This window comes from Otolemur garnettii, unplaced genomic scaffold, assembly GCF_000181295.1.
Source record: "Otolemur garnettii isolate 467f Iridium unplaced genomic scaffold, OtoGar3 scaffold00106, whole genome shotgun sequence".
Lineage (NCBI taxonomy): Eukaryota > Metazoa > Chordata > Mammalia > Primates > Galagidae > Otolemur > Otolemur garnettii.
Window position 1 is genome coordinate 1,330,098 of NW_003852501.1, and position 22,791 is coordinate 1,352,888.

General features: G+C 41.4%; 1 protein-coding gene across 1 annotated transcript in view; it reads left to right on the forward strand.

Annotated features, from left to right (window-relative positions):
* The window catches only part of CRYL1 (crystallin lambda 1), a 109,604-nt gene that overhangs the window by 16,278 nt on the left and 70,535 nt on the right, over nucleotides 1–22,791 (forward strand). Inside the window, exon 3 of the mRNA XM_012809513.2 lies at nucleotides 16,189–16,315. Coding sequence (XP_012664967.2) covers nucleotides 16,189–16,315 — 127 coding nt within the window. The remainder of the gene's footprint in view (nucleotides 1–16,188; nucleotides 16,316–22,791) is intronic.

Genomic DNA, 22,791 nt, shown 5'->3' on the forward strand with positions numbered 1-22,791 from the left:
AAGACATTAGGGGAGAAAATTTTTAGTGTTACTGTAGGATAGCAAAGAAGACCTACATGGAGAAATGTGTACCCTATTTCTGGGCAAGAGACTGTAGTGAGTAGGGGAGTTACCCAGAAGCAGGCGCGGGGAGGCAGATTGTCAAGTTCAGGAGAGGTCTGGGTCGTGTTGCCGAAAGGTCACAGCAGTGGATCTACAGGGTCAGCAGGGGTCATTCAACCTGACTTATCTGCGTGTTCACAGATCCTGATGTACTTGGCCGTCATTAGGCCAGAGCAAACAATTGCTTCATTTTTCCCTTATTTATTCTTCCCAAACAGAAATAGCTTTGCTTCATCTGATTTGTAAAAGCCCCATATGCTACCTGTGTATCTGTGAAATGGGGGAGAAGTCAGAATGCTTTGACTCTCTGGATGGCAGGAGTGGAGTGACTCTTCCTGAATATTTTGAGCCTGCACATGTCTGTCCTGACCTGGTAAAGTCAATTGAAGGAAACTCTGCTCATCCGCTATGGTTTGAATTATGGTGTGCCCTTCAAAGTTCATGTTGGAATTGAATCCCCAGTGAAGTGGAATGAGGAGATGGGTCCTTGGAAGGTGATTAAGTCATCAGGGCAGATAATCCTTATAAAAGGGTTTGGCACTAAAGGGTGTACTCTCCTGCCCTTCTGTCCCTCCTACCTTTTCCCTCTAGGACACATGGTTTGTCCCCTCTGAGGGCCTTTCCTGGTCCTGCACACAGCCCTGCAGTATGTGTGACCTTCTAGATCCCAGCAATACATCAAGCCTTTGAAAGCCCCCCATAGACCTCTCATTTCCCACTTTTCCATTGAGTGTTTTGGTTTCCATCTCATGAGCCCCACCTGGTATTGGCACCTCAGGCAGCTGCAGTGCTAAACAGTTGCTGCTGATTTGTTTGGCAGGGATGCAGGGAGTGGGGCCTCCCCACAGAGTGAGCCCTGAGTCGGGTCAAGTAAAGCAAGTCCTGAGAGCATCAGTTTTTCCAGGGGTTTGCCGGACAGGTCAATTAGTGACAGTTTTCTGGGCATGAGGGTTTTGGGGGATTTCCAAGCCTGTTCTCCCTATGGCGGCTGCTGGGCTCCTGGCTTTCAAGGCTTCTAGGGAGCATGAGAGAGAGAATGAGAACAATTGGCAAGTGTGACAAGTTGAAATGCCACACCACTGTTCTGAGCTCCAGGCATTTTTCTTGTATAAACACTCATTGGGTTATTGTAGGCTTTGGTTAATTTATAGAATTCTAAAAGTTGATCTTGACCATTTTTGCTCACATCATTATTCCTTTTATGGAGGAATGAATTTTTAGAGGACCTTATTTGGCCATCTGGAAGTGCTTCTTCTCCCAGATTATTTTGAAGCAAATCCTAGACGCATTACTATTTAGTTATCTGATACCTCACAAGAGATTTAGACAGGCTTCCCCAGATGGCCTTCCCTAGGGGAGATGGAGAAGGACAGAGCCTCCTCTGCCAAACTCACCAATTAGATAAATTTCTCCTCCTGAGGCATGAGGGGATGGAATTAGGAGGCAGATGTGGTCTACTAGCAGAAGTCCTTGAAGAAACAGTCACCAAAGGGATAGGGGTTTCCACCCAGGAGCCAGCAACACCATGTGAGGGAATAAAGAGCAAAGGAGAGATGTCTATGTGGAAAAAAGTAGAAATGAAGCCTGGTTTCCCATGTTGAGGAATTAAAACAACAAAAAAAAAGGTAGATTGGTTAATTTAGACAGTGGGCAATGAAGAAGGAAAACCATGAGGCTGAAAAGGTTTGAAGATGATTTGTGCGCTTTTTGGAAGCGCAAATAAGAATCATTCGAGGAAAAGCAATGGAAAATGTTCACAGAAGAAATAGTTCTGAGAACAGGATTTTTAAGCAGGGAATAGGAGTAAGAGCCAAACCAAAGGGCCAGCTTTAAAACAGAAGGAAGCTGCTTTAATCTTTCTAACATCCCTCTTCTGAATCACATTTTCAGATTGGTTTGATGGTGTCTTAAGACAGGCTTCTGAGTTTTGGTTTGTGTTCAGTTGAAATTCTTAATCCTCTAGCTGGGATTCTTCGGGAGCTATGTTAATTTAAGGTGATAGGCTGGAGCTGGTTCATGGTAACTACGTCAGGAGTTGTTACAGTTTTCTCCTGGAGATAGGGAAGAAAAGAGGCCACATGACATCATAGATAGTATTAGTGCTACTCTGAAATAACTAGGTTGTGTATCTATAAGGTCTAAATTGTCATATTTAATTTTTAAAGAATATACTCATAACGATGATTACTATAAAGTTTATAACTTACCTGCAGTCATCTCCCTCTTGCCTCCTTATACACAGGCACAAATCCAACCTGGAAACACATCCTTTGTTCCTCGATTTTTTTTTTCTTTGATTAAGTTCCTCCCTTTCCATTTCTTTCTAGAACTGCTGTTAGATGTCGGACAACTTGGAAAAGTCCTTTACTTTTATTATTAAAAAAATAAACTTTTATATTATTATATAATGTTTATACATGTTTATGGGGTACATGTGAAATTTTGGTACTTGGATACTATGCATAATGATCAAATGTGGGTATTTAGGTATATCACTGTGAACATTCCTCATTTCTTTGTGCTGGGAACATTTCCTATCTTCCTGCTTTGAAGCATACAATATATGCAGTGTTAACTATGGCCACCCTACCGTGCTACTGAAAACTAGAGCTTATTCCTTCTAACTGTGTGTTTGTTCCCATTGACCAACCTCTCTTCATTCCTATCGCCCCTCTCCTCATCCACTATTAACTATCATTCTACTCTCTACCTCCATGAGATTGAATTTTTTAGCTTTTATGTATGAGCGAGAGTGTGTGATATTTACCTTTCCATGCCTGGCTAATTTCACTTAACACAATTACCTCCAGTTCCATCTATGCTGCTGCAAATGGTGGGACTTCGTTTTTATGGCTGAGTAGTATTCCATTGAGTATATATCATGATTTCTTTATCCATTCATTCATTCATAGATATGTAGGTTGATTTTGTATCTTGGCTATTGTAAATGTTAGGTCCATTTTGTCCAAAGTATAGTTTAAATCCAATGTTCCTGTGTTTTTCTGTCTACATGATATAATGATAGCAGTGATGTGTTGAAGTCCCCAGTTACTGTGTTGGAATCTGTCACTCCCTTTGGATCTAATAACATTTGTTTTATATATCTGTGTGCTCTGGTGTTGGGTGAATCATATATTTAGAATTGTTAAACCCTCTTGCTGAATTGCTCCCTTTATTCATTATATAATGACTTCATCTCTTTTCTATTTTTGACTTAGTCTGTTTTATCTGCCAGAAATACAGCCACTCCTGCTTGCTTTTGATTTCCTTTTGTTTGGAATATCTTTTTCCATCTCTTTCAGTCTATATGTGTGTTTTCAAGTGAAGTGAGTTTCTGGTAGGCATATAATTGGGTATTTTTTAAAATCCATTCAGCCAGTTTGTATTTTTAAGTACTTAATCCATTTACATTCAAAGTTATTAATAGGTGAGAACATATTCCTATAATTTTTTAAGTTTTTGGCTTGTGGTTATCTTTTTGTCCTTTATTTCTCTCATTGTTGTGGTTTGGTAGTTTTCTGTAGTGGTAACATTTGGGTCCTTTCTCTTGCTCTGCTGGGTGTTTGCCCTGTTAGGTTTATGTTTTCATGTGTTTCCATGATAGTAGATGCTGTCCTTTGACTTCCAAATGGTAGGACTCCATCAGCTACTTATTTTATAACCAGTCTAGGGGTGATGAATTCTGATTTTGCTTGTCTGGGAAAGACTTTATGATTCTTATTTTTGAAGGATAGCTTTTCTGGGTATTGTATTCTTGACTGTTAGTTTTTTGTTGTTGTTGTTTGTTTTTTCTTTCAGCAGTCTGACCACTTTGTCTCCTGGCTTGTAAGGTTCCTGCTGAGAAATCCACCATTAGCCTGATGGTAGTCCTCTTATATGTGTCTGGATACTTTTCCCTTGGTGTTTTTAGAACTCTTTAACTGTTGATAATTTGACCAGAATGTGTTTTGGAAAAGACCTTTTTAGGTTGAATCTGTTTGAGATCTTTGAGATTCCTGTCTGGATGTCTATAACTCCTTGGGAGAGTGAGAATATTTTAGCTGCATCTTGTTAAATAGGCTTTCTGTGCCTTTTCCCACCTCTTCTGAAACATCCCAAATTCTAATATTATTTGCATTATGGTTTCCCATAAGTCACATAGGGTTTCTTCATTTTTAAATTTTTTTGATCTTTTGTCTTACTCAGTAATTTTTTTTTTTTTTGAAAGATCTGTCCTGGGGTTTGGAGAGTCTTTCTTTTGCTTGATCTACTCTATAATTGTAGCTCTCAATTGTATTATTTCATTCATTGAATTCCTCAGTTCCAGGCTTTGTTTGGTTCTTTTTTATTATTTCTCTTTGTTGAATTTCCCATTCAAATCATGACTCAGTTTTCTGATTTCTTTCTGTGTTCTCTTGTATGTGAGCTTCTGTAATATTTTGAATTCTTTTTCAGACATTTCTGTTTCATTGCAATCTGTTGCTGGAGAACAGATTGGAGGTGTTTGGAGGTGTTATTTCCTTTTCCATGTTTCTGTGTCCTTATATTGATATTTGCACATCTTTGGTTTAACTGTTTCAATTTCTTTTAATTGATTTTCAGAGGCAAAGACTTTTTCCTATATATCTATAATATTGATAGACTGGGAGCTTCATCTTTAATTCTGGGTGTATGCAGTAGTGTAGTCTCTGTATGATTTTACGTGGCTATAATCAGTGTCAGTGTCTGAATTCCTCAGTGGCTTAGGCTGTGGTGGTTATTGGAGGTTTTTCTGAAGCTTTGCTGGGTATGCGAATGCCAGGTGGGGTAGGTCGTTAGGCCCCATTAGTGGGGTCCTTAGGCCCCATTACTGGTGTGGGCTGAGGATGTCCATCTTTATGTCTGTAGGTGGCATATGTAGGCACTAGTGTTAGTGGGTCCAGGTGGGCCAGTTCTTGGGTTTCTAGGTAGCTGGCTTGGGAACCAGCACAGCAGCATGGGTTAGGTGGGTAGGTAGGTCTTCCCACCCTTGGGCAGTGTAAGTGATGTTGGTGATGACAATAATGGTGACAGGCCAACTCTTGGGTTCCTAAGTAGCATGTGCTACCACCAGTGATGTCATGGGACACCATGAGCTAGAGAGCTGTTGGTCCAATTGATATCTCATTGTTGCAGCCCTTGGGCTAGATGCAAGGATGTTAGCAGGGTGCCAGGGATGTGAAGATGGAAGAGCTGTTGGGCCCCAGAGCAGGAGGCAATGTGGTGGAGGTTGGGTGCTCAGAATGGCACCCTGCTATATATGCTTGGGTCTCGGGTGGTGGTTGAGACCCAGCACAAACTCCTTTTCTGGAGCAAAGCTCTCATGTGGTTTATAGACAGCTACCTATGGTAGTCTCAGGGTCCCTATGGGTCAATGGGTTCCTCACAGTGGCTAGAATTGCAGAAGATTGTGGTGTGAATGTAGACCACCAGGGTGTTCTCACTTACCTCTTCTTTACACTGGGGAGCCTCTCCTGGCTCCCAGAAAATCTCTGCTGGGCTGTCCACCCCACTACTTCTCCTGTGCCTCACTATTCTTTGTCTCTTCTTGGGGGAATTTTCCTGTTCCCTCTGAGATGTTCAATTTGACATGTGATTATCTTCTTGCTGTTTTGGTCCTTCTTTGTGGAGGAAATAAGTGCTGGGTGCTTCTAGTTAGCCATCGTAAAATCACCTTTTAAAATAAGTTTGATTTCATTTTTAATCAACAAATCATAATCCTATATGTTTATGGGGCACAATGTGAAATGATCAAATCAGGATAATTTGCATATGCATCACTTCAAATATTTATAATCTCCTTGTGAGAAAATTTAAAATCCTTTCATTTAGCTATTTTGAAGTATAAAATATCAATACATTTTTAACCATAGTCTTCTTGCTGTAATAGATCACCAGAATTTCTTCTTTCTATGGTAACTTGTACTCATTGACCAAGGTTCCCCTTTCCCTCATCTACCCCACCTCTCAGCCTGTTGTAACCACCATTCTACTCTTCTTCTATGAGATCTTTTTTCAATGGCATATATTAGTGAAATCATACAGTATTTGTCTCTCTGTATCTAGCTTATTTCACTTAAAACAATGTTCCCTAGGTTCATCTATGTTACTGCAAATGACAGAATTTCCTATTTTTTGTAAGGGTGAATAGTAAATCAATGTGTATATATTGCCACATTTTAAAAATCCATTCATCCACTGATGGGAACGTAGGTTATTTCCATGTGTTGGCTATCATGAATAGGGTGCTGCAGTGAACATGGGCTTGCAGACATCTCTCCAGCATACAGATTTTCATTCCTTTGAATATATACTTAGTAGTGGCATTACTATGGATCTCATGGTAATTCTACTCCAGTTTTTTGAGGAACATCCATACCGTTTTCTATAATGCTGTACTAATTTACTTTCCATCCACACTATATTATGGGTTCCCTTTTCTCCACATCTTCCCCAACACTTGTTATCTTTCATCTTTTTGGCCAGGGTCAATCTAGTGGGCATGGGGGTGATATATCATTGTGGTTTTAGTTGGCATTTCTCTAATTAGAGATGTTGAGCATTTTTTTTCATGTATCTTTTGGCTATTTCTGTGTCTACTTTGGAGAAATGGCTATTCAAGTGCTTTACCCATTTAATAGAGTTGTTTTCTTATGAGTTGTCTTCTTGCTGACCAGAAGCTTTGTAATTTGATGCTATCCCATTTGTTTATGCTTTTGTTGCCTGTGCTTTTGGGGATTATATCCAAGAAATCTCTGCCCAGGCCAACATCATGTTTTCTGCCCTATGTTCTTCCAGTAATTTTATAGTTTTAGGTAGATTTTTTTAAATCAATTAATTTATTTTTTGAGACAGAGTTTCACTTTGTCACCCTCAGTACAGTGCTATGGCATCATAGCTCACAGCAACCTAAAACTCTTGGGCTCAAGTGATTCTCTTGCCTCAGCCTCCCAAGAAACTGGGAGGTGCCTGCCACAACACCTGGCTATTTTTAGAGATGGGGTCTTGCTCTGGCTCAGGCTTGTCTTGAACCTGTCAGTTCAGGCAATCCACCCACATTGGCCTCCTAGAGTGCTAGGATTACAGGTGTGAGCCACCGCACCTGGCCTGATTTCTTATTTAAAGAGTGAAAGAAAGATCCATTTTCATTTTTCTGAATGTGGATATGCAGGGTTTTACCTCTACCATTTACTGAACAGTCTGCCCTTTCCTCAATGTATATTCACAGCACCTTTTGTCACATCAACTAACTATACGTGTATGGGTTTGCTTCTGGGCTCACTGTCCACACTTCTTTTTGTTAAGTGTCTCATTTTTTTTTTTTTTGCCAGTACCATGCTGTTTTGATTACTATAGCTTGGTAATATACTTTTAAATTCAGTAGAGTGATGCCTCTAGCTATGTTTTTGGTCAAGATTGCTTTAGTTATTTGATGTCTTTTGTGGGTCTATACAAATTTTAGGATTTTTTTCTATTTCTGTGAAGAATGACATTGCAATTTTGATACGGATTGCATTGACTCTGTAGATTGCTTTAACAATATTCTTCCAAACCATTAACATGGGATATCTTTTCATTTATTTGTGCCCTCTTCAATTTCTTTCATCAGTGTTCTAATGTTGTATAGTTTTCAGTATACAGACCTTTCACCTTGATTAAATTTACTCAAAGGTATTTTTTGATGCTATCATAATTGGGGTTTTCTTAAATTTTTGTTCAGTTTGTCAGTGTTTACAGACATTAATAAGGCATTACTTAGACATTACTAAGCTTTGTATGTTGATTTTTATATCCTGTAACTTTATGGAATTTATCAGTTCTAACAGTTTTATGGTGGAGTCTTTAGGATTTTCACATGTGATCATGTCACTAGCTCATAAAGAAATTTCACTTCATTCTTTCCACATTGGATGCCTTTTATTTCTTTTGTCTAATTACTTTGCCTAGGACTTCCAGTATTATGTTGAACATAAGTGGTAAAAGTGGGCATTTTTTTCTTGTTCCCAATCTTATAAGAACACTTCAAACTCTTTACCAATGAGTATAATAATGTTAGCTGTGGGCTTGTTGAATATGCCCTTTAGTGTGTTGAGGGACTTTTCCCCCATACCTAATTTGATAAGAGTTTTGTTGTGAATGTCAAATTTTAGCAAATGCTTTTTCTGCATATATTGAGATGATTATATGGTTTTGGTTTGCTATTAATACACTGAATCACTTATGTCGATTTGCATACGTTGAACCATCCTTGGCATCTTTGGGATAAATCCCACTGGATATTGGTGAATGATCCTTTTAATGTGCCATTAAAAGGCACATTTAGTACATACGTAGTTAGTATTTTTTTGTTAGTGTAGTTAGATGTTGGACCAGTTAGGAAAGCCCTTTAATTTTCTTTTCTTTTCTTTCTTTCTTTTTTTTTTTTAAGAAAGTGCTATTTACTTTTTTAATAGGTAACAAATAAGAAAGTTTTAAAATACTTATATTTTGTTAATAATATACACAGAAAAAAATGAAAGCCATAGTAAAAGAATTTGGTCCGTCTATATCTTTGATCTATTGTCCTTCCATCCATCTGTATAATCTAATTCTCTAGTTTAAAATCGATAGTCATTGTCTGGGACTTGGGGACTATCATTTTTGTCTTTTTGGATACTGCCTAAATTTTATTTTATAGTATACTGTTATAATATTTTTAAAAAACACACCGTGACATAAGAAGCAATATGTTTTGTCCAAGAAACTCTTTGGGAATAAACATGTGAGAAGAATGGGCTTGAGTTTAAGTTGAATTGGCAATAGTTTCTTTAAATGTCAGCAGCTAATAAGGAGAGGCTAGATTTAGGGAGGAAAGGAGAAAAAAGAGAGGGCAGAAGAGAAGAAAGTCAACTTTTCTTTCTAGAAATAAGAGTAATAAGGTAATAGGTAGTATAGGAGTCAATGAGTTGACAGACAAGGGTGTCTGAACATGTGTCCCGATCCCTTACAGCTTTAAATTAAGTGCTCTCCTCGGTAAAGACAAAAAGCAGGTCTGCCCACCCTCCCCACCCTTGGCAGCCAATGACTGTAATTTTCTTATGTTTTCTCTTGTTTGCTATCTCCTTGTCACTTTATTTTTCCTCAGATTCCCACAAATTTATCACCTAGCCCTTTCATTAAAATTAAACACACATACATAATTTTCTATTTCTGTCTGAAGGTGATTTTTCCTTATGATATCATATTAAGTCATAGATAAAATTTTTTTCTAATCTTTCTGAAATTATAACAGTTTTTGTTTTTTCTCCTTCCTTGAATTGCTGTCTTACCATAGTTATGCACAATTTTTTTTTCTGTTTTGAACTATCTTTAACTCTAGTGACTGCTAACAGTATATCATATATTCATATTTAAGAAAGAGGCCCCCTATGAAGACTACATGGAATTTGTTTGCCAATCACTGTATGCCCAGGAGATAGCAGAAGAATCTACTGTCTTTTTTTTTTTTAATTAGATCTTTAAATATAAGTATCTATGTGTCTCTTTTTTATGACTTCTGTTTTTCCATTTGAATTTGCCAATCTCTAGCCAGGAGTTTTGGTTTACAATCAAAGGAAAGGGCCTAGAGAAGTGTGTGTGGTGTGCCTGGCAGTGTGGCATGGGTGTGATATATGTGTATCTGGTGTGTTTGTGGTATATATGGTTGTGCATTTGTCAGGTGCTGTGGTGCTTCCCTTTCGGTGTGTACTTTGCCTGAAGTCCTGGTTTCTACAGTGCCCCAACCCTGTCCTTTGCTGTGACTGGCCAGTTCTAGTTGAATGTCTTTCAGAGTGGGAGGGCTAGGGACTGATGAGCTTTTGGGCTGTACCACTTTCTGTGAGCACTCTTCAGTTCCTTCTCCTCCTCACTCCTGCTATCTCTATCATGGTACCTGCAAATTTTGGTCCTTTCTAGGTCTCTCAGGAGGCACTGTGACTTCTCATTGGCATTTTCTTTTCCCCATGTTTAAATTTCAGCCATCATTCAGTGGTTTATATTATTATAATATATAATATTTTGCATTATTTTTTATCTTCCAAAAACCTAATATCTTTTGTCCATTTTTGTCTCCTGTTAACGCTTTTTTGTTTTTAAAGTTTTGCTCTGTTGTCCATGCTAGAGTGCAGTGGTGTCATCATAGCTCACTGCAACCTCAAACTCCTGAGCTCAAACAATCCTCCTGCCTTGGCTTTCCAAAGTGCTAGGATTACAAGTATGAACTACTGTACCTGATCTCCTTATATACTTTTAAAAAAGACCTTGCAGGCCAATACTTTGCTCAAAAAATTCTTTTAGTCTGCTTTCATTGAAATTTCTGGAGGGACCAGAGATAAATATATGTGCTTTATTTTACCATGTTTAATTCAAAGCCTAAAGGCCTAGATCATTACATAACCCAATTGGAGTATACTGGCCAAAAAATATAATTGTATAGAATTATTTTCTAGCTAATTCTATACAATTCACAAGCTGGCTATTCTCTAAATCAGTTTCTGAATTCTAGTTCATGTAGAGTTTGACCATCTTTACCATTTTTAAGCGTGTAGTTTGATATTAGTACATTAACATAATTGTGTAACCAACCTCCAGAACTTTTCATCTCGTAAGTATGAGACTCAGGGCCACTTAAACAAAGACTCCCCACCTTCCCCATCTTCTCCATCCTCAGCTTCTGGAAACCGCCACTCTGTTTTCTGTCTCTATGATTTTGACCGCTCTGGGTACCTTGCGTAATGGAATCATACTGTATTTGTCCTTTTGTATCTGGCTTATCTCACTTAGCATAATAAGTGAAAGGTGCATCCATGTTGTGGCATGACAGGATTTCCTTTCCCTGTAAGGCCGAATTTCATTCGGATTTTATTGTTTGTAGGGGCCACATTTCGTTCATCCTTCGTCTGTCAGTGACATTCGTGATGCTTCCATCTTTGCTCAGTCGCGAACGCTGCTGTGAACATGGCTGTACAGTGATCTGTTTGGGACCCCGCTTTCAGTTCCTCTGTGTATATACCCAGAAGTGGGGTCGCTGGATCACGCAGCAGTTCTATTTTTAATATTTTAAGTCCTCAGCGTGGTGTTCTCCACAGCAGCTGCCCCATTTCACATCCCTGCCGTTAGTGCACAAGGGCCCCAATTTCTCCACTAACTTTTATCTTTTTAAATAAATAAATGGGCCTTTTCAATGAAACCTCAAGGGTTAAAATAGAAAAAGGTAAAAATCGTCCACATCCTCCCCTCCAGCTGGACTTGTCACCGCTTTCCTCCAGTTTTACACGGAAACTCGGGGTGGCCGCAGGGACCGCCCAGCCCAGTCCCGGAGCCCGCCTGCCCCCTGGCGGCGGGGCCGGGCCGCGCAGCCGTCCGCGCTCGGGGCCACGGGGGACTGTGGAGCTGCCGCCAAGTCCCGCTGCGGGAACAGCTTCGGGGCCTCTGGGACAGGCGCGTCTGCTCTGGGGGTGGGTACGTCTTGCTCAAAGCCCAGGCAGAGTTTCTTCCAAAACGCTCAAAAAAATTGGAACGAACCTATTGGGCGTTACCAAGGTCTGAGTCTGACCTGGGGCACGTGTGTCTCTTGACCTTGAAGAGAGCAAGGGGTCATCTGTGACGTCTAGAGGCTCCACGGGACTCCCGCTGGGTTTCCTGCAGGACCGCGCGGCAGGGCCTAGACTCCTCAGTCCCCTGGGGTGTCACGGTGGCCGCATCTCTCCCCAGAGCCCAGTTTGCCTCTCTGTCCCACCTGAGGGTCCTGTCAGGAGGAGGAGCCTGGGGTCGAGTCACTTTGTGTGTGTGTGGGGGGGGGGCTGTGGCTGTTGGGCTGGTGCTTCCTGTCCCTGTGGGCCCTTCTGTGGCTCAGAGATGGCCCCGATTGCTGAGGAACAGGAGACTTGTCCTGCCGCCTATCTGCCCAGCTGGAGGCAGCGCTATGGGGAAGGGCTGGACGTTTGCTGTGGAATGACAGCAGCTGTGAGGACGGTGGCCTGCGGCAGCTGGAGCAAGTGCTCTGGGTACAGCAGGTGGGGATGCGGCTCCCAAGGGCAGAGTGGTGGCTCCGCAAGGGCCAGATGCTTAGACCCCGCGTGAGTTGGGGAGAGTCTTCATCTTTAGGGTTTTGTTTGCTTAAAAAAATGGTTGGTGTTGGTTAGTTCCGGGTGGTAGGAATAAGGGGGTGTTCATTATTCTATCTATTATTTTTGAAATGTCTTAAATTAAAATAAATAGTTGTAGGAAAGCAGGGGGCACCATATTGACTCCCCCTACTCTGTGATGCCAAGTCCTTTAGCGAAGCTGAAGTGGTTTCTGTGTGCGGCTACAGGAGCGCTGAGGACAGCAGCACTTCATTCCATGTATTCCGGGGTGGTGTGGAATTCTGAGAGTTTAGTGAACAAACCCCCAGACATGTGAGAAACACATTATGAGCTTAGTGAACTGCAGTCAGAGCAGAGGATGTTATGTAGAGTATAATTCCCAGAGATGAAGAGATGGAAAATGTTTTAAAATGGTTATGGAATATGGAGGATAGAATGTCTAACCTCCATGTCATTAGATTTCTGGAAAATTGCAAACGAGGTAAGAAGCAACTTAGGAAGAGTTAATAATTGAGAGTTCATGTCAATTAAAGATACAAACCCTCAGATTCTAGAAGAACAAAGTGTCCCCGGAAGGATAAACAGAAAAGTATATCTGTGCCCAGGTATGACACAGTCAAACTTATCAAACACCAAGCAACAAGGAAAAATGTTTTAAAACAGCTAGAGAGAAAAGACAGATGCCCTATAAAGGAATGACAAGTTGACAGTAAATTTCTCAACAGCTGGTGGAGGTCGGGATGTAGTGGGATGATATCAGTGGCTTTACTAGGTAAGTCCTCTTATTATACAAGCATAATTTGGAACCAGGCTCAGTGGCTCATAACTGTAATCCTAGCACTCTGGGAGACTGAGGCAGGTGGCTTGCTTGAGCTTAGGAGTTCTAGACCAGCCTGAGGAAGAGTGAGTGAGAGAGACTCTGTCTCTAAAAATAGCCAGGTGTTGTGGCAGTGACCTGTAGTCTCAGCTACCCAGGAGGCTTGAGGCAAGAGGATCTTTTGAGCCTAAGAGTTTGAGGTTGCTGCGAGCTATAATGCCACAGCACGCTACTTAAGGGGACAAAGTGAGAAACTGTCTCCCCCAAAAAGCATAATTTGGATGCTAAAACAAGTATGGCAGGCAGAATAATGGCTGTCCTGAAGATGTCCATGTCCTAATTCCTGGAACCAGTGACTGTTTCCTTACATGGCAAAAGGGATTTTCTGGACATGATTCAATTACAGATAGCAAGGAGATTATCTGGATTGCCTGATATACTCACAAGCATTGTAATAAGGGAAAAAGTGAAGTAGGAGAGTCGAAAAAGGAGCCGTGATGACATAAACACAGGTTGGAGTGGCCGTTGCTGGCTGTGAAGAGTGCAGAGGGCGGTGGGGCAGGGACACAGGTGCCTCTAGAAGCTGGAAGAGATGAGGGCTGGACTCTGTCCTGGAGCCTGAAGGTGGAGTGCAGCTCTGCTGCCACTTTTGGTGTTAGCATCAGTGAGACTTCTCACCAGAGCTGTAGGGTAATAAATTTGTGTTCTCTAAGCCACTAAGTTTGTGATACTTTGCTATGGCAGTAATAGGAAATTAGTTCATTGGCTTTATTTAGTTTGAGAGATCACTTACATATCATATAATGGGCTCACGTAAAGTGAACCATTCCAGGATTTTAGCATATTTAGAGTTATATAACTAAACATTTTTGAAAGATGGATCAGGCATATACCACGAAATGGGAAATGAGTGACCTTTGTATCACATGGTCCCCTCCCTGATGATGGAGGCAGCAGCAGAGGGTTTGCCGGCAGGGAGGTTTGCTGGGTGTCGCTGATACTGACCATGGGACCCTCAGACCTGTGAACTTTGGCTTTTCCCTTCTGTCTTTGTAGGGGAACGTTTTCCTGTGACCCTTTTTACTGCATTTCCCTCACTGGTGTTTCAGGTATCTAATTGCTGGCACTTACCTTGAGCCAGCTCTTTCTTGATTTTAGCGATTGAACTGTTGAATCCTAAGTGTCTGATCTGCTCCTAAGTCGTTATGCTCTGTGCAGTTAATGTACACTTTCTGGTGAACTGTCTCAGATGCATACTTTCTTTTGTGTATTTCTCACTGCTTTATAAGCCATTGCTTTAAGGCAGTAAGGGTTGGGGATCACCACAACTTGAGGAACTTATCAAAGGGTCGCAGCCTTAGGAAGGTTGAGAACCACTGCTTTAAGGAATTAGTTTTATATAAAACTTACAAAACACCTGCTCATTTGGGATGGTGGCTGGGGGCATTGAGTACTCAACACCGAGCTGTCCTGCGGGTGGCTGGGTAGAGGCATCTGTGTGGTCTATGTGCTTGTCTGACAAAGGAAGAGCCTTTTTCTGGGCCTATTTTAAGCTAGATATTTTTTAGTCGATATATTGTACATCTTCTAAATTACTTATTTGAGAAAAATCCCATATACTCTCTCCCTCTTTTAAAAGAAAATGTACGGCCAGGTCTTGTGTACGGTGATGCCTCTAGTTGCTTTTTTAGACTTTCTGCCTGAGGGAGGATGCATTATTGTTTCCTTGAAACTTCTTCTTATTAAAGATGCTATAAAAATGGCTTTGTATTTCAGTGTGTATTTGTACATTTGTATTATTTTGCCTTCACCTGTTGGACACAAGCAGCTCAGGCAGGATCACTCTTAGAACAGGACAGAATTAGGCAAAGCAAGGCTGCGTCAGAACTTTGCCACCCACTGTCTCTTAGCTGAAATGAGTGACTGCAGCTTCGTTGCCCACAACAGCTTCGTTTGGTCAGGTGCCCCCCACCCCTAGTATGGATAAGATGTATCAACTTCTCCAACCTTTGCTTCCTCATATCATGTGATAAAGTGGACCCCATATCCCCAATGTTCCTCCAATCTCCTGAGCACAGTCCAGACCTTATACCAGGCTTTCTCTGGCACCTGCTCCAGAGACGCCCCACGGCACCCCTGGTGTTTCGTGTGGGTCTCCCTTGCTTCTGCTGACCTGATGGGTTCTGCTGTAGGTGGTAGCTTTTGGCTGAAGGGCATCAGCAGCTTACACATAAAAACTGTGATACAAAATGATGTTAAAAGCCCGTCCTGATAATCAGAAACCTCCTTTCAGCCCTTCCCTAGGGACTGACCCAAGGATGAGGGTGAAGAACCATTGCTTTCCATTCCCTACACCCAGGTTATCTCATTCTTTGAGCATTTTTAATGGAAATTAAAAAAAAATAATTGTGGTAAAATGTATATAACAAAACTCTCTGTCTTAACCATTTTTAAGTACAGTTAGGTACATTTACGCTGTCAAATGATGGTCATGGCAGCACATCTCCAGGGCTGCTCCATTTTCCCAAACTGAAGCCCGGTACCCATTAAACACAAATTCCCCATTGGCCCAATGTCCCAGCTCCTGGTAACTACAACCTTGCTTGTTTCTGTGTCTGATTTTGACCACTGTAAGTATCTCTTACAGGTAGAATCATATTTTTGTGTCTCATTTATTCCATGTAGCATACATGAAAGATTCATCTGTGTTGTATTTCCTTCATCTTTAAGGCTGAATAATATCCCATTGTGTATATATTTATGATATTTTGTTTTTCTATTCATCTGACATTAGATGCTTAGGTTGATTCTCCCTCTTGGCTATTGTGAATAACACTACTATGACCTTGAGTATGCAAAAATCTCTTTGAGACTCTGCTTTAAGTCATTTTGGGTAAATACTCAGAAGTGGAATTGCTAGATCATATTGTAATTTTGTTTTTAGTTTTTTGAGGAGCTGCCACACTGTTTTCAATAGTGGCTGCACCATTTTAGTCTCACCAGCAGTGCTCCGCAGTTCTCCTTCCTACCAACTGCTTGATGGGTGCGAGGTGTGACTTCTCATTGTGGCTTTGGTTTGCATTTCGCTGGTGATTAGTGTTGTTGAGATTTGTTGGCTTTTAAATTTGTTTTTGAACACTCACCGTAATCATTCCCACTTCTTTCCAGAAAGGAATTGACCTTGCTGGGACAGTCAGGCTCTCTGAAAGGCTCCTTGAGTGCAGAAGAGCAGCTGGCCCTGATCAGTGGGTGTTCTAATATCCAGGAAGCAGTAGAGGGCGCCCTGCACATTCAGGTGAGTTGTGGACATGCAGTGGAAGGTGAGGGTAGTTTGTGCCTTCAAGGTCAGAATTTTGTTTTCTGTGGTAGGAAATGTCCTCAAAATCTCCCCTATACAGGTTCTCTTCAAATTGTGGCAACAGTGATACATTTTAGCGGCGTTAACCAAAAATAGGCAAAAATAGGTTACCTGACTGCTCATACTATCTTATCTTAAATGAAAGATTTTATGTATAATTGAGTAAAAGCTTAAATTACCTAAAAGAAAGCCTTTCATTTGCATTTAGCCTTTCTAACATCTTCATCTTTAAAAAGAAGACCTTGTGGGCATTGTTTCCACAGTGAAAAGATCCTGGAAAGAGGACGTGGCAGGTCCAGGCAAGACTGGGAGGCAGCCCCGGGCTACGACCACAGCGCGGTGCCCTCTGGGAACTCCTGTACCCACACACAGGCCCTGCCCCTGCCCCTGCCCAAAAGCCCTGAAGTATAATCTTGTCTTTTGAATGGTTATGTTTACTGCTATTAGGATTAAGTAAATTTACCGAAAACTAAGAGCCATTATTCCCCAGATATTCTTCCTCATTATATTGTGTTCTGAGATTTGTACAACTCGTATTACTATGAAGATAAGAGGTCAGGTGATTTAAGTTCATGAACTCATCCTGGAAAAGTGCTCCATACCTCCTTCCTGAGTATCACTTTGGTCACCTTCAAAGCACTCCCCTTGGTCGTCTGGTGACCACAGTGAGCACTTTTTCTAGGATAAGTTTGTGAACTTAATTGTCAAATCTCATATGATGGCAGTTCTGATGACAATTTCAGAAACAAAGTTTTAAAATTGTTTTGAAGGGTGGACTAGGCACTGGCATCAGTGCATATTTTCCCAGGTGGAGTACCTCAAAGGTGACCATAAGGCTATTCAGGGACGAGTTCTCAAACTTAATTGTCTGACCCTGTGGTCTAACTGAGATGCAGCTCTAACATTTCTCTAGGTCGTTTAACAAATGTGTGCCAGAAGGGAACAGAAGGAGAAGATGATTTTCAATTTCTCATCTCTTTCTAGTAAATTCACCTCTAGCTCTTGATAATGGTGAAGTTTGTATGACATTGAAGGGTTGTAAAGGAACCAGAAGGGCTCTTTTAACAACGTCTGACTGATGCTTGCTCCAGCCCTTGCTGAAGCTGTTGGTGCCCTAAGAGGACCCACCTCTGATGAGCACTGGAGATTTCCAGGCCTGATCTCGGTGGAGAAGCCTCCTCATGTGGGTTAGTTGGTTAGGTTATATAATAAGATCTGAAGTGTGAATGTGTGATGTCACAAATGCTTGTATGGAAGCTCTGAGCTGGTCCCCCCAGCTCCAGTCTGTGTCTTCATTAGAGTCACTTTTTGTCTCTAAGCAGAGTTTCCCAGAGCACATTATCTGTGCTCCCTTGGGGATGGTGGCTGTGCAGAGCTCTTTGAATTGGCACAGGAAATTTTGTCCCATCCCCAATTACTAATCCTTAAACATTTAGGTGTTTTCCTCCCTGTAATAATATACTTATGGTTCTATCACGTTGACAATTTGCTTTGTTGCTTTTTTTAAAGTGATCTTACTAAAGCTTATTTACAAATTTTCCAGCAATAGAAATTATAAAGTTATGCCCTAGGAACAATGAATTATCTATGTTAAATTTCTTTATCTCCTTGTCTTATATTTAAATAGTTTATCAGATGATTTTCATAAACATCTAACACGAGCGTGAGAGAATTAGTTCAGACTAATATGTCTTCCTCAAACAGAATATTGTTTTTCAAAAACTGGAGAACCCTCCATAATGAGACCATTGTCATGACTGTAAGGTGAGTCCTTCTTTAAGGGGACAGTTTTTGCAGGGCATATGCTAACTTACAAGGCATTTAAAGTGCTTAGCACAATACTTTGCACACAGAAAATACTCAGTAAACGGTAGTTACAATATGGCCACTTCTAATAATTTTGGTAAGAAATAATATGGAGCAGTATATGTTCTCTGCATAGTAGGTGCCACTGAACACTGCTTTTTGAGGTCTGCCTTCATCTTGCAGATTAAATGACAGTATTTACATGGCGTGACAGGTTGAGCAGCTTCTATTATGCAGAATGGCAGGGAGCCAGACAGTGTGGGAAAAGGACAGAGAAGGATGATATAAAGCACTCAGTTTAATTCCTGTGAGATTATGTTCTTCAGAAATTGTTTGTACCTCCAGTAGCACAGAGAAATGGGTGAAGGCAACAGTTCTGACCAAGAGGGCTTGGGAAGGATTAACAAAGGCAGGGTTTGGCTTGGATTGGCCTTTGACAAGTGGATTTGGGTGAAGTGGGTAGTGGCAGAAGTAGGGATGGTATCTCAGAAAGAGATGAGCAGAGGATGAGGGGTCCCCGTGAGGACGGTGGAGACAGCTGGATAGGTGGGTGAGGCCCACCCGGGAGGTGGGAAGAGGCTGGTACACGATGCCAGGAATGCCAGCCCGAAGAGTTGCTTAGATGAAAGGAAATGGATAAAGTGCTTAGAGGGGTCCATGACGCATGAAGCACTAAGTGTTTCTTTAAAGAAATGCTGTTTGGATTTCAATTTATTTCCTGATTAGAATCCTCTAAGGGAGGTGTTTAGTAGGAGAGTGAAACAAATCAGAAAGAAAGACGGGTAAGGAGAAAAAAAAAATCAAGATTTCATTTTTGTCAGTTGTCTGATTTTCAGTTTCTCTGATTTTACACATTTATATGATGAACAAATTTTATTCTCCAAATGTTATAGCTAATGCATAGTAGTGTCTCATCTTATAGCAAACTAGTAAATAAAGCCACCAAACAAAACCTCGCAGCCTGGTCCCTCATGTGGCTGTTAATGACATTAGTGTTTCTAACAAACGGGAATGTAAAAAATACGTCTTAAAGAATTCAACATTTCTATATTGTAAAGAAATCTTAGGAAAATCCTGCCTTGATCTAGTCTAAAACTTTAATATTTCTGTATATTTGTATTTCTTTCCATGTATCTTTTTTTCTCTTTCTAATGTACTTGAGATTATATTGTAAATAGAATTTTGCATCATGGTTTTTATTTCAAAGTTACAATATTTCTTGCTGGATGATTTGTTCAGGACTATATCACAACAGATTTAATTCTGTGACTTAAAAAGTAGTGATGGTCATCATTTGATGTTGTCACACCTGAGAGAACCTTCTATCTAAGAGTGTCATTAAAGCTGAAGTCCCCAGAGCATCTGTCAGGCAACCACTGCTGACCTGGCCCAACCCACACCTTCCAGAGCCTGTGGCTTCTTGCTGGCAGTGAGATTGCTGCTCTTGTCAGCTTATACGGCTCCTTTTTCTGATGTACACAGGGAAAATTCTTATTCTCTAAAAACTAATCTAGGGTACTTGGAGGCAATTTTCTTAAAAAAAAATTTATTGAACAGGCACAGTGGCTCACACCTGTAATCCTAGCACTCTGGGAGGCTGAGATGGGTAGATTGAGCTCAGGAGTACAAGAGCAGCCTGAGCAACAGTGCGACTCCATCTCTACTAAAAGTGGAAAAATTAACTAGTACAGTAAGGAAATTACGGGTATTTTGGTGAGTGCCTGTAGTCCCAGATACTTGGGAGGTCGATGAGCCTAAGAGTTTGAGGTTGCTGTGAGCTGTGTCACCACAGGACTCTACTTAGGGAGACAGAATAAGACTGTCTGAAAAAATTAAAAATTATTGACATATCATAATTCTGTATATTTTGGGGATCGTTTTTTTTTGAGACATAGGGATCTATGTGTATTTTTTTTTTTTTGAGACAGAGTTTTACTCTGTCACCCTCAGTAGAGTGCTGTGGTGAGTGATGTGATGTCATAGCTCACAGCAACCTCAAACTCTTGGGCTTAAGCGATTCTCATGCTTCAGCCTCCCAAGTAGCTGGGACTACAGGCACTCACCACAAGGCCCAGCTATTTTTAGAGATGAGGTCTCGATCTGGCTCAGGTTGGTCTCAAACCTGTGAGGTCAGACAATCCCTGCCTTGACCTCCTAAGCGTTGGGATTATAGGTGTGAGCCACCGTGCCTGGCCCACCGTATGTATTTGGATACACATATGCATTGTGTAATGATCATATCAGGGTAATTGAGATATTCCTTACCTCAGACATTTATCTTTTATCATGTTGGAACATCATAATTCTTCTCTCCTAGCTGTTATGAAATGTACGGCAAATTATTGTTAACTATAATTTCCTTACTCTACTGCCAAATCCTGGAACTGATTCCTTCTAACTATATTTCTGTACCCATTAACCCCCTGCCCTTCCTGGCCTCTGGTAACCACCTTTCTACTCTCTGCCTCCGCAATGACCACATTTTGGGTTCCCATATCTGAGTGACAACGTGTGACCTTAGTCTTTCAGTGCTTGATTTATTTTACTTAATGCAGCGACTTCTGGTTCCACCCATGTTACTGTTTTCTTATAAAAAGAAAATTATTGTTACTTTAGGGAATTGTTCAAAAGCAGGATGCCGAGCTTGTGGGCACGTCCCCCCCTCACCCCCCACAGGCTCCTGCCACAATTCACCTATAACAATCCCATGGGATCTGCTGAGCCCCCAGACGGCCAGAGCACTGGCAGTGTAGTATACTTATCCCTCATGGCTTGTCTTTTACCCAAACCCCAGAGGGTGGGAACATGGGTCAGAAAGTTTCCTAACACTCTGCTGAAATGTGGGAGCGTGCAAGAAGGAAACCTGAATTTCTGGAACTTTGTGCAATTTTGAAATCAAATCTTGCTTGGCAAGAAAATCTACTGTGATGGAAAAATAAGTTTATTCTGAAAAGCCTGTCTTAAGCTGTGAATCTGAAAGAGCATTAAGGTCCATTAGCCGCCACACGGAGGCGTCACGTCATCTAATCTCTGGAATTCAAGACTGGAGATTGCAGGGGCTGGTAGGAAGGAGCCAGGGGAATGGATTATAGAATTATGAAGTTTAATTGGGGTTTCCTTACACAAAATCAGGACAGCAGCTGCAATCAGAGGATCAGTGGTTCTCAACCTTCCTAATGCCCTGACCCTTTAATACAGTTCCTCATGGTGCGGTGACTCCCAACCAGTAGCAACGAAAATAATTTTATGGTTAGGGGTCACCACACCATGAGGAACTGTATTAAAGGGTCAGGGCACTAGGAAGGTGGAGAATCACTGATGTAGATGATCAGAGTTTGCATCTACACTTTACCTCTAAAATTTAGCAAGTGCTCGTCATTGTGATGAAGAATTTCAGATGCGTCAGTGGTTACAGGGAGTAGCGTTTATGAACATCAGCACCGTTTTTGAAACTTACATATATTTCTTAAAGGGTAGATACTTGTTGGACTTTAGTCTTGGTTCACTGAGGCCCAGCATAATCGTTCCTTTGGTAAGAGTGGGGTGGGGGCTGTTAGTTAGCAAGGGCACATGGGACGGCCAGCCCTGAGGACTTGCTGGAGTATGCACTGAAACTGGAATTTTGCTTTTTATGTTGCATGGACTTTTTAAAAAACAACATAAAGTCAGGTTTACTGTGGCTTAGCTCATGTACGGTAACAGTCCCGTTTCAGCATTCAGTGTTGTGTGTTTGCACGTGGTCACATGGGAAACCAGCGTCGGGCGGGCTGTAGAGGGTTCCCCTCACCCACAGACCCCCCTTTGTGGTTAATCTCCTCTCCTTCCCCAGGCCTTGACCTCCACTGATGGATTTGTCCCGAGGGTTTTGCCTCTTCCAGAATGTTATGTAAAATAGAATCATAAGTTGTGCAGCCTTTAGAATTTGGCGTCTTTCACAGGGTAAAATGAATTTGATGTCTGTACACGTTGCGCTTATCAGCAATTTGCTGCTGCTTGTTGCATTCCATTCCTAGGGGCATTGGATTCCCCACGTGTGTGCTCACAGGGTCTTTTGTGAACTTGTAGCTTTGGCATTTTCACTTGTAAAGGGTGAAAAGCTTTGTCCTTCTGTTCTTGCTTCTTACTGTTCAAATAGTGTGCTTGCAGAATGGGGCATGGGGTCTTATTTACGTACCTGTAATTTTATTTATTTACTTGTTTATTTTGTGCTATGTATAAATTCAAAGATACAGTACAAGCAAGGAATGAAAACTGCCATGAGATACACTCAAGAGACAGGCAAGTCTTTCTCTTAATCTATAGTTATGTATTTAGCTTCTTCCTATGACATGGAGAAACTGATTCATCCAAACATCCGAAGACCCAAATAAAGTCCCAGAAGGGGACAGCGTCTTTACTGCATTCAGTCAGGCTGCAGGCAAGGGCCGAATACGGCCGGCCTTGTGGGGCCCCAGTTGTGTGAGGGGGTGGCAGGCATTGCCGTGGGTTGTACCCACAGGCCCTGTGGTGATGGAGATGATGACTGGCCTGCCTCCCAGATGTCGCGGGACTTGCAAGAGCATTAGGAGAATACTCAACAGTCATAGGTGCTCTTTGGCCTGTACCTT